Source organism: Lipophrys pholis, assembly GCF_963383615.2.
Source record: "Lipophrys pholis genome assembly, chromosome: 16".
Taxonomy (NCBI): Eukaryota; Metazoa; Chordata; class Actinopteri; order Blenniiformes; family Blenniidae; genus Lipophrys; species Lipophrys pholis.
This window is the reverse complement of record NC_137634.1, coordinates 6,602,899-6,615,859: the sequence shown is the minus strand read 5'-3', so window position 1 is coordinate 6,615,859 and position 12,961 is coordinate 6,602,899. Positions and strand designations below refer to the sequence as shown.

Genomic DNA, 12,961 nt, shown 5'->3' with positions numbered 1-12,961 from the left:
AGTAGTGCATAATGAGTCTGGTGTTCTGTGTTGCAGTCTGAAGTGTGCGTACGGTGGATGAGCAGCGTGCCCATCCTGTGTTTCCATGTTTTATTTGACGTGTAGTTGAACCAAAACTCTGGGGCAGCATCTTTACTTGGTAATCCATCGAGCAAAAATGCTCTCTTATCAGAAACATTGTGATTTTCCTCCTGACCTCTTTGAATTTTCCACATTTGTTGAATTCTAACTATTAGCCTGTATGTTTCAAAAGTATGGGTTTAAGATTGGGAATGAGGTAGCGATGTTTCCAATTCAGTAAGTGGACAGTCCCTTTGTGTATTCCTGGCAGCAATAAAACTGTTTGGAGAGCAAGTTTATATTCTGCTGTCACCGCGTGACAGTTTATTGCTCCCATTTTGGAGAGAGACCAGAAGATCTGCTGACTAAAGAGCTGCAGCCACTGAACTTTTAGGAGACAAAAAGCTCGGGTTTTTGATATTTTTCACGCAAAATGAATTGTGTAGCAGCCGTGTGTAGCCCTGCCACGCCTCAGAGGCTGACGTTGCACTCCTCGGTTGTCTGCCATTGATTATCTTCTCCAGTGGCGGGATTAATGTCAAACATTCTGTTTACTCGTGTAAAATCCCCGCTCAGTGCTGCGAGCTTCATGTAAAGGCTGATGTCTCTGGTCCTTGTCCAGTGTCCCCTCCATCAGAGTGTGACGGGGACGGGATCCCCACCGGTTACGGGTCCAGGGACTCCATCCTCAGACCTGGGGCCAAGAAGGAGTGGAAAAGACGAAGGCGTGGGCACCTAAAGCGGATTGACAGGCAAGTCCAGTTAGACTTCATCACTTCTCGTGCTATAACGTCCATCCAAAGTGTAACGTGGATCAGATGACAGGCTTTTTATCCGGGATGTTGCACTGACTGTGTGTCAGTGCTGCGGTGAGGCTTCGAGTCTATTTGTGCAGCTGCAGCAGGCGTGTGTGCCGCCCGGGGCTGTGGTCAGCCTGATACCTGTGTGCTTGTGTGTGGTTGCTGATGTTTCAGCTGCAGCAGCTGGGATCCAGAGCAGGCTGCGGCCGAGGCCGACCGACAGAAGCAGCAGCAGCAGCAGCACCAGCAGCAGCAGGAGCAGTCAGTGTTTGGCCTGACTGGAGGTGCAGCCATGCGCTGCTCCACCCTGCTCGCCGTCTTCACCGGGGTGCTCCTCTACTTGGTGCTGGGGGCGGTGGTGTTTCGCGCCCTGGAGGCTCCGTGGGAGGAGGGAAAGCACATGCAGCTGCAGGACACACGCCGGGACTTCCTGCTCAACTTCTCCTGTGTCAGCCCAGACAACCTGCAGGCCCTCGTGGAGGTATCAGTGACAGGAGCATCTTTGAAAATTAGAAAATTTCTTCTGCATTTCCTCGTTTTCGGGGGCATTTTGGGAGGGAATTAGATTCTACTGCTACTTTTTCTGTCACTTTTGTGCTACTTAAAATAGACATCCCATGAGTTAGGACACTATGCACAATGTAGATAAACATCAGTGTCCAATGATGTCCAAATGATTTAGAGCCTATGTGTAAATAAAAATGGTTCAACTATAACAAAACACGTATTGAAAATAGATTATTTAGATACGAACATGTTTGAAAAAAGTGACGACTGGGTATGATACTAATCAAATAAAAGCATACGCTAAAAACAAAATAATATCATGTCTACTGGAGCTCATACAAAAGCGACAAGTGACTTCAGGATTTAACTATTATAGGAGTACAGCTTCAAAAAAAGTCCATATTCTGTGAAATATTGCAAGATAAAGAAGAAAAGATACCACCAATGGCCAATATTCGATGGTTTCTACCAGCATGCTGTCTAACAGCGGAAAGCTTTGCTTGTTCGAGGAAAACATGATCACAACTAGACTTTGGAGTAAAAGTGATCAACTCTGTAGTTCAAACCTGTTAAACCAGTTTAAGAACATATAGTGCAATATCAAATTTGATTCAGTATACATATGAGCCTAAAGTTCCTTTTCTTTCAACCGTCTCCTGAAAAAAAACCTGATCATTTGTCGATTATTGGGAACTGGCTTGCAGGCTCCAGTCAATGAATGAGGGGCTGCACGGGGTCTGCCAGTTAGTCTTGACTGAGTTGAATCATTTGTTTCATATTTCAATCTGACCCTGAGTGGATTTGCAGTTATTACATTTCCAAGATTTGTAAGTAAATATCATACCTGCTTTAACACCGTCATGCAGTGGAGCTCAGGACACTTTAAATGGCCCCAAATGTAAGAAGTGTTATTTTCTGCCTCTGATGAAACTGAATCAACACAGAACGTCTCATCCGGTGTTGAATCTGCATCTTATGCAGGAAAAAGTGACACTGCCACTGCCCAGTTGATGTTATTTATATGATTACTTATCATCTCTAAGCGAGGAGCTGATAAAGGAAGAAGATAGAAATATGTTTTGGCTGAATGTCGTGCAGATATCTGAGAGCTTGAGACTGACGATGAAATCACTGACAGTCTTCTGTGTGGGTATTCAGGAAGAAGACCACCCCCTCTTGACTCGTGTGGTCAGTGCAGGTTGTTAATGGCTCTGCGGAGCAGTGCGGCACAGCCATGTGTGCACCGACTAATTGTGTGTCTTTAAGTGCATGAAAGCTGATCCATGCTGAGTTTTACAAGGTGTGTCAACTGTGTTTTGATCCTGAGACGGATGACCCTCGCTCCAGTGTGAACGCGTAAAAATACAGTTTTAGCTTCAAGGGTTCAAATGTTAAAGCATGTGAAGGACAGGACAGAAGTAAATCAAAAAGGCAAAACAGATTATGGCTTATAAAATTAGCAGTTTGCATGTTCTCCCCATTTGTCTTCTTCTGGGTACGCCGGGTTCCTCCCACAGTCCAAAAACGTCCATGTGAGGTTAATTGATGGCCCTATATTGTCCCCTAGGTGTGAATGTGAGTGTGTGTGTGGTTGTGTGTTTGCCCTGTGATGGACCAGCGCCCCACTTCCCTGTACAGGATAAAGTGGTATAGAAGATGGATGGATGATGAAGGGATGAAACACCTTTTGTATACACTTAAAAATAAATGAAATGAAAATAAATAAAAAGAGACACTTTTCCCACAAGTGAAAATACATCATGCTCACTGAAACACCGTCCTAATGTTGCTCAGCCTCCGCAGCTCTCTTCATGATAAAGTGCAAATAGAAAAATCGAACGGAAACAATTTAGGCTTGATTCAAAAAAAGTCTGCCGTGGACATTTTTGCTGCAATCTTGTCTATTTAAAGTGAGAACGATTTAAAAGGTTAAATGAAAACGCTTTACTTGCTTTATTCGTTTCACGTCGTTGTGGCCCTTTATAGTCCTGTTTGTTGTGTATCGATGTATTTCAGCTTTGGCCTCATTCTGGTGTATTGAGTGGCGACTCTTCTCCCTGCGGTGCTGAATTTTCATTCAGACGCTGCACTTTAAGCAAACAGGTCCTCGCATGTTAACTGACAGAGGTACGGACACAGCAGGCTCTCCATCTCATGCAGAGGCTGAGGTGGACGTCATGAGGCGTCATTTCATTCATTCTCAATGAATTACTATAGATTAATGTGAATGATGGACAGTGATGACCCCTGGTGTCCCCAATATTAGAACAACTGTGATTCAATTCACTCCACTGATAATAAGGATGTTTATATATAGACACCAATATAAGACAAGAACTTTAATCTATTCCTTCATCAATTCATTTATCTTCATCACAGACACGTCTCTATTGTTGTGGTGAATAGACTTTAACAGTGCAATAGCTCACATTTTTACTTTCCAGAGGAATGTTAAAGACGTGTCCATCATCGTCACACTGAGAGTCCCTCACTTGTCTTGTGTGAAATGAGCAGAGGAGGAGAATTAAACAGAAGTTAAACTTGCTCTTTAACTTACACAAGAACAAGTGTGGCCTATTTTGTAGAAAACTGACTGAAATGTTGCTCTTAATTCAGTATGAGAGCACTGGGACACATCGCTGCTGTATCACTCTGCTGATATCATATTCTTAATGGCCCCAATAACAACTAACTCTGGTAGAATTATGCAGAAATACAGAAAAGCTTCAGTGTCACTGAGCAATAATCCCACCGTGGTTTAGTTTAACGGTGCCATTAAAATCAGTAGTTGTTTTTTTTTTTGCATTAATACATAACAAATATACTGTCTTTTATATATACAGCTTACAAACTTTTTTACAATGTGAGAAAACTATAAGATGAGGATTGTTTGTGTGACCTTGACTAAGAAGACACTTGTGAAAACATGTCACCACACTGCTGACGGCAGCTCACACAAGACTGACGGCCACGTTATTCAAGAGTGAGCAGGGCAGCTGCGACAGACCCGTTCTTCAGATGTTGTTCAGTGCAACAGGTCACCATTGTGGTGTCAGGTTTCACTGAACAAATGTCAGACGCTTCAACAGGTCTCCAATAGATCCCGGGTTTCCTCATCCTGCCATCTGTCCTCGGAGCTGAGCGCTGAAGGTTTCTGGTGACGTGTCAAGTCATCCAAAAGGGAGAAAAAACTGCAGGATTTTCAAATGTAGACTTACTAATTTCCTCTGATTGGCTTTGATTTCGTTTTTCCGAGTCCAAAAACTACTAGAATCAGATTTTGAGTTGCGTCAGAAGATGACTAGTCTAAGAAAGGATCTTACAAACTTACAACAGCCTCATTTTCTCACCTGAAACCTCACAAACTGCTGAAATTATACCTTCTCTGGTTGTGTTTCTTACTGATTTGTCAGTAATTGCATATCCAAACTAAATGTCATTATCATTCTAATTATTATTCCCATCCATCCATCCATTTTCTTCCGCTTATCCATTTCCGGGTCGCGGGGGTGACAGTCAGAGCACTGTTACCCAGATCACATAGCACAGAAATTATTATTCCCATTATCTTTGACAATGTAAATTAAGTGTAAGCTTGACCAGTAGTTTGTAAAGCTGCAGTTTGCAAAGTCGGCAAAAACTAAAAACTGCAATACAATTTACATTGTTAAAGATTATTATTCCCATTATCTTTAACAATGTAAATTGTATTGCAGTTTTTAGTTTTTGCCGACTTTGCAAACTGCAGCTTGACAAACTACTGGTCAAGCTTACACTAATTGGGATCCTCAGCAATCCCAATCAATGCATTAAAACAACTGGAAAGTCTCCAAGTCCAATCAATTCCTCCCAGATTCCCCTGAGATAAACGTTCTGCTCAGCGGCAGCGGTCCAACGGGCACGGCCCAGCCAGAACTGCTTATTTCTAACGATCATCAGTGTCTCATTTACTCGATGTAACGACGTCCGCGGAGAACATGTGGATTCATCATGACGCTCAGGTTTGAAATCAGAGTTAACGAATGTCTCCAAGAACCAGTCGACACAAAACGGATAATGGAAAAGGAGAATCAGATTATCTGTGCTGGGAATAGTTCGATATCCATGGGACAGGATGGAGCCTTCACGGTCCAACAATACCAGGAACTTTACACAATTTTTAATCTCTGTGGACAGTTTGAAATCACTATTGGGTTCTCTTACTTAAGCGTTTACTTCTGCTTTTATTGCTTTTATTATCCAGCAGTCTTGTGCAAGTTACTTAAAGTTATTCAGTTATGATCATCAGTAGTTTCTGAAGAAAAAAAAACTAACTTGTGCTTTTCTTGGATTGTTTCCTTTATTCAGCGTTGTCCTCATATTGTTTAAATCTCTGTGTTATCGTCATTAGATATGCTATATCAGTTAGTTGGAGGAAGATGTTATGTAAAAAAAATATATATATATTTTTTAACTAAAAATAATTCATGGAAGCAGCAATAAAATAGCTGAGATTAATTGCAAACATTGAAGAAACTAATAAACCGGAAATCTAACATTCATCCTAAACCGCGTGAATACAGGTGAATGCAACGTGTTGAAAGGAATGCATCTTTTACTCAGTCATCTTTTATGTTGCTATTAATTTTGAGTCAATTCATCTTTAATGAGGCACTTTCTCTTTAGCAAACAGGAGTTTAGTGAAATAGTAGGAAACATTCGTTTTACTGGAGATGAAGCAGGACGATGAGCGACAGCTGCAAGGTGTGATTCCAAACACCATTACTGAGTTGATCATCAGCCACTGAAGTAACTAGAAACTGAACAGGAAACTCTTCGCTCGCAGGAAGTGTCGGACGCCCTCGGCGCAGGCGTGGACCCCAACAGCAACACCACCTACGTCAGCAAGTGGGATCTGGCCAGCGCCTTCTTTTTCTCAGGGACCATCATCACGACCATCGGTGAGCTTCCACAGGTTTTCTTTTTATGTAGTTTCATTTATTTATATAATAAATAGTATCTTTCTTTCGTTTTTTTTTTGTTTTTCAAAATACTGTTGTTGATGCCAGAGATGCATGAGAAGTTAAGCTGCAACTGTGTGTGTGTGTGTGTGTGTGATTTTTTTTTTAACATATTTCTTTTAACATGCTTTATTCAGTTATTTAAGATATTTACGATTTGAAAAATGGCCTCCTTTGTTTTTAATCTCGTGAGTCACTGTGGCTCAAGCTGCTGCAGACGTTACTGTAATGCAGGATCTCAGAAAAAGATTCTGTTTATAGTGCGTCACAGTATGTTGTATATGTTCTGGCTAAATGTTGGATTTATTGAAATGAAGTCTATGTATCGTCACCAGATTGAGGCCGATTGTAATTGTGGGTAATTTGGAGAACATATGAGGCTGTTTAGAAACTTCTTGATTTTCCATCTTAATTGTGAATATTTTGCTTTGGGTTTTTTCTCTCGAAACAACAGGGTTTGGAAACATCTCCCCCAAGACAGAAGGAGGGCAACTGTTCTGCATTTTCTACGCACTCGTGGGAATCCCGATGTTTGGCTTCCTGCTTGCTGGAGTGGGAGATCACCTGGGAACTGGGCTGAGGAAAACTGTGCTCAAGATCGAGACCCTCTTCCTGGTAAGATCCTTAAATAGAAAATAAAATCCCCTCCTCAGTTTAGCTGTCTGTTTGTTCTCCTTTATGAGTCTGGTGTCGCCCTGCTGACAGAAATGGCGGGTCAGCCCCACCATCGTGCGCGTGATATCAGCCGTCCTGTCTATCCTGCTGGGCTGCCTGCTCTTTGTCGCTGTGCCCATCCTGGTTTTCCAAGAGGTGGAGAGCTGGAGTCTCCTGGAGTCGGCCTACTTTGTGGTCATCACCTTAACCACAGTGGGGTTTGGCGACTATGTAGCAGGTGAAATTGCGTCTCAAGTGACTCAGTGAGACCTTGTTTTTTCTGCGGAAATTGAAGAGATTTCAGTTGATTTATTGTTTTTTTTTTCCACAGGTGTCACATCAGTTACTCTCTATTCACGGAGGTCACTTTTGTCGTCAATTACAGGGTCTTTCTTTCAAGACATTTCATTACCCAGGAGCCTCTGTGTTCAGATCGTCTCATCAAATATTTCATTGTCGATAATAATACAAAACTCACAGTTACAGTTCAACTTGGTTGCGCCGCTTGCTTTTGCATTTTCCATCTTTTTTTTGCTGTTGTTGAATTTATCGATTTGCAGCTTGTGCGACTTAATTAGCCTTCTATAAATACGACTGTCATCTGTGATGCATTAAGTTCTCGCTGCACAGACAACAACATCATTTATTAATGATTGTCTTGTGAGGCATGAATTATTGATCGTCCAATTTGGTAGGAAGTATCCACCATCCAAGTTGTTTATTTACTCCACAGAAGAATGATGAATGGACGTCTTGTACGTACTCTCAGCCTCTCCGTACTGTGTTTGCGTCAAAGGGGACTCTGGGTTTGCTGGGAGTGATCACTGGTACAAGCCTCTGGTGTGGTTCTGGATCCTGCTGGGCCTGGCTTACTTCGCGTCCATCCTGACCATGATTGGTAACTGGCTCCGGGTGTTTTTCAAGAAAACCAGAGCCGAGGTACTTTCTCTGTCTGTTCTGTCATGTGTTGTCTTTACCTATTCCATCATCATCATCATCATCTGGTCTCATTTCCCTCCATCAGATGGAAGAACTGCGAGCCCACGCCACCGACTGGACTCAGAACATCCAGAACATGTCGGTGGACTTCCGCATTGCAGGAAAAATCGACGACCCCTTCAAGCGTCATCGACGAAAGCACCGCCACCGTCACCGCAAGCACGATCACAACGCAACAGCCAACGGGGGCCCGGAGGAGAAAGTAGAAGGCCACGAGAGTCACACAGAGTCTGGATCTTACTCGTCTTCCTCGTTTACGTCCTCGTCGTCGAATGATTCGGGATCTGGGTCAGAAACAGATTCTCAGGTCACTCAGACGGAGCGAGTGGCCGAAGAGAAAAACACAGAGCTGAAGAAGAAGGAGGAGGAAGAGAAGAAGAAGGCGGCTCCTGCAGACGCCCACCTGTCTCAGCCCCTTGATTACTTCGGGGAGAACCTTGCGTTCATCGACGAGTCCTCGGACGCTCAGAGTGCCAAACTACATCTGGATCCTCTGCTGGATTCGACACAACCCAACACTCGCCCGCCAAAGAGGCGACGCCACAGGAGGCCGGTCCCACAGAGAAGCCCCAGAGTCATCAGCTGCAAGCAGAAGAAGACGCCCAACGGAGAGTCCAAACCGCTCCCTGACGTTCCACTGAAGCTCTAAGACTTCAGCTGATTGCAGAAACTTTAACTCTTTCATCCCCGGGTTTGAAAACTGCTACAAACTATGTCTGCCTTAACATGAAGCTGCACAGCGTCACAGTTAACAACACACTGAGCTGTGCGGACTATTTAAGCTATGCACAGTTCAGATCTGAAGATGTCTCACACCAAACATGGGTTGGTGCGAATGGTTATATCAAAAAAATGACTGAGTATGAGAAGAAAGCACCGGTACGACAGGTTGTTTGTGACGCTTTGGTACGTAGAAGAAGCGAAACAGAGCATGAACTCGGTCACTTGGTGTCTTAATGATGCAGCGGGTGGTGTCGATCAATGGTCCACAAAGTGTGCGACAGTCTTCTCTGGTACCAGAGCGGCAGGAAAAATCTCCCCGGCATGATTTTTCTCTTTAATATTTGAGCAGAAAACATAAAAAAAACAGTCTGTGTTGTGGCTACAAAACACATTCTTAGAATTGAATTTATTACAATATTAATTTAATTCAATTATGAACTAAGCTTTTGCGCAAAAAACTATTAATGTATCAGTAACAGACATTTCATCGAAGCAGCAGGATAAAAGTTCTGCTTTCTATCGGCTGTGGACTTTTAAACCTGTTTACTTAATATTATAGTGTGAAATACATGGGAAAGTCTGGAATTCAACCAAATATGACCTCTTGGTGTGAGAAGAATGGTGTGCAGTGTGAGAGATGGAGCTGCTCTTTGAGTTTGACTCATCCTCCCACACTTCTGAAACCCCCGGTGGAGATGTTATGGGTTTGAAGCAGCTGTGTGACTGCACCGTTTACAGCCCTCTATAGGACTCTTGCATTTGTTTGCAATCCCTAACAGTCAGACAACCGTGCCACCGAGGTATGTAGCGTACCAGCTGCACGGAACGGTGATAAAAGTTCACAAGAACGTTGTTCCCTCATTGAAACCGTTGAAATACTGCAGGTATTAACACCACTGCTGGATCCTATTTCAACATTTGATGCAGATGCAGAAACAGCAATGAGGTTTTTGTTTTCCACCCTCTCGTCTGTTCAAAGCCAAAACTTATTTATTTAATCTTCCTGACATTCATAGAAAGGTTGCTATTATTTCACCACATGGTTCCCTCTTAAGGCCGTCTCATCACTTCCACTCATTAGTCCAGTCACTGTGCTCTTATCTGACAGTTTTATGTTGGTCAACGGCAGTCGCTCTCGGTGTGGCTGTTTTCTTTGTGTGTGTATATAAATCTCGCAGACACTTGAGATGAAAACATGAAGCTGAAGCCTTTAGCCACTTGTGGTTTGCATTTAATGCTCTTAGCATGCGAGTGTGTACGCCTCAATCAAAGATGATGAAGTGCTCTTTGTGCAAGTGTTTTTTCCATTACTGTGTGACGAGTTACTGCCCCCTACTGGGGCAACAAGACATCGCACTGTTCCTGAAAAGAGAAAACACTGGCTTTTGTACTCATCCAAAAAACAAAGCTCAGTGTTGTGTTGATAAAGTTATTTGTGAATCCTGCCAACAGTTAAATGTTCTTTTGGTATGAAATGATTAAAAAAAAAACAACAACAAAAAAAACCTTTTAAATCACAATATCTGCATTTTGATTGCCAGTTGCTATGATCCTGACTGTACTGCATTTATCTAATAAAGATTTTTTAAATTCAATTCGATGTATGTTATTTAGGAAATATCACACAAGAGGAAGTGCTGCTGTAATGAGTATCAGCACGGTTGTGATTCAACACAAACTTGAGTGTGATATTGCTGTTTGTTGGTTGACTGAATTGATTTCTTAATCATCTGTTTGGCTGTGAAAAGTCAAATAGTCCTGTCACTAAACCATGAAGTGATTGTTTCTATTGTTGTGACACTTACTTTTTACTATATTTCTGCATTATCATAAGTTAATCTCTTCTGAATCATGAATATTAATCTGTATCTTTCCTTTCCATGTGTGACCAGTATAAATCAGACACAATTCTGAACTGCAGCGGTGCTATTATACCAAATATATTTTCCTGTTTGAACTACCTGTCGTATACCCACAGTGACATTACAAAAGTAGTTGCTATTTTCTACAAGGGCCTACAAAGACATGATGCAATCGCTCAATGGCAACCACTATACATCACAAGTAACTTCAGTAGTTTGTCTCTTTCATTCCCTCTTGCTCCCTCCTGTTACTACTTTCAACTTTACAAGTTCTACTTGTAGCCGTTAGATTAAAAAAAAAAAAATGGATAAATAAAAAAGACCAAAGACACAGACGTCTGATTGCAGCACTGAAACATCACTTCACTCTTCTTAAAGCACCACTTCTGAAGGTCATTTAAGGACAGGCACGCTGTTCAGATACAGTTACTCACACGGGATATCTTCACCTACTGAGCAGGGAAAACACGCCAACTACACTTCTTGGTGGAAGCGACTGTTGGAAGCTGTATATTTTAACGCTTTCAAGCATCAGCACTGGAATAGAAATAGACTTCATTGGGGGGGGGGGCACTCTGAAAAGAACATTTCCACCAAAGTATGCGAGTATCAGGAACAAGATGTAGTAAATGTATTTGAGCAAAAGTGCTGACCTGTTTAATCCGAATGATTTGTTACAGAAATATGACCACCAAATTAAGGACAGCAAACAGTCTGCACTAGAGCTCGCCATGGAAATATAAATAGATAAACATGAATCTATTGATAGATTGATCCAGCTTACACAGAGAAAAAAGCCGCGGTGGGTAGAATGATTGGTTCAGACATATAGAGACGAGCCGAAGGACAAGGTGATTGGGCCAATTACACTTAAATAATGTGCAACTACCTGGAACCTGCATTTGAATAGATTGCGGTAATTTCTACCAGTTTAGTCTGGAATCAAGTTTTTTCAGTGAATAAAAAAGTGGAGAACATATCTCCTGAAGATAGCCAATCTATTTAGTAGAGGAGATTTCATGTTTGACATAAAGCCTCAGACATACTTTGAAAACTATTTTTTATATGTAGAACTGCTTTCAGGCTCTAAGGATAAAAACGTTCACAGTGCTTCAATGCCTTTCATGGACCTCCTCAGACGCTGCTGGTAACCAGGCAGCCATATGCTGCAGGACTGGAATAGCACAAAGACTGTATAGAGGAGGCAGTATGCAAATGTCCTTCACTTGGTCAATATGGCCTTTTTAACATGTGCTGGAGCTCCTCTGCTCATCTGTGTAGGTAATACTCCTCTGGGCACCTTAACTAATTTCAGTCTGGAATAAAAAAAAAAACCCAAGGACAAACACAGTTCAGCAGCACAGGAAACAAACTCTTCTTTTATTATCTGTTCTATCATTTTAATGAAAACTATAAATCTTTTATCTTGAAATGTATCTGACCAACAAAGCTTGGAAGCAAAGCAGCTGAAGGAATTTCAAACAGGACAGATCCCAAAGAGGGTTCGATCAGGACGACGAAATGACCTTGACAGTGTGAAAAGAAATAACAGAGGACATAAAATGCGACGACTGTTTTGTTAGAGGTCAAAGCAGAATACTGAGACACAGAACTGAACAGCAGATGGCAACAATGTCCACAGCCCAGAAAGCAGGGATGAAGCAGTTTATCGCTTCACCACTTTACTTCAGCCAGTAATACAATTCCGAAGAAAGGTGGGTGGGTGAAGAAACTACAACTTCAGGTTGTTCATAATAGGATAAGTGATTTCCATTGTTTAGCAACTTTTTGTTTTGCTTCTTTGTAACAACCCATTCTATTAGAAAACCCGATTATTTACCTTTGAAGTAGTGTCACGTTTATCAGGAACATACATTTGTGGGATGAGCAGTAGAGGAAAGTATGTGGATGACAACTCCTGATTGGGTTAGTGGGCTGTATGTAGTTCTTCCACAAACTACTGAGGCGGATCCTTTTGAATAGATAATTTGGTAAATTATTAATAAGTCCTGTTTCCTCAGACTCCAATCATCCAATCCAAGAGATGACAATCAGTAGCAGGCAGTTGTTTTCTTGAGCGCTGTCCACATGCTGCTACTCATTCCACAAATCCATTTTCCTTACAAATGAGGCACTGACAAGGGAATCCTGCTTTCTAAAGGTATGTGGTTTATTACCAACAAAAACAAAGCAAATAATTAATCTAGGGAGATTTTTTTTTTTTTATAAGATAAGATGAGATGGGACGGGACGAGCTAAGATAAGATATACATTCTTCTTATACAGACCCATTCACTCTCGCAATTGGAGATACAGTTTTCAGCCAGCGTTGAAATAATTCATATTTGTGGAGGCA

At 41.9% G+C, this 12,961-nt stretch overlaps 1 protein-coding gene across 1 annotated transcript; it reads left to right on the top strand.

Annotated features, from left to right (window-relative positions):
* Positions 1-1,040: 1,040 nt before the first annotated feature.
* Positions 1,041-8,866, top strand: kcnk4b (potassium channel, subfamily K, member 4b). Its single transcript, XM_080483820.1, has 6 exons — positions 1,041-1,341; positions 6,193-6,307; positions 6,822-6,982; positions 7,073-7,259; positions 7,818-7,960; positions 8,046-8,866. Exons 1-6 carry the CDS (start codon positions 1,153-1,155, stop codon positions 8,667-8,669), a joined length of 1,419 nt encoding a protein of 472 aa, XP_080339946.1. The 5' UTR covers positions 1,041-1,152; the 3' UTR covers positions 8,670-8,866.
* The last annotated feature ends 4,095 nt before the right edge of the window (positions 8,867-12,961 follow it).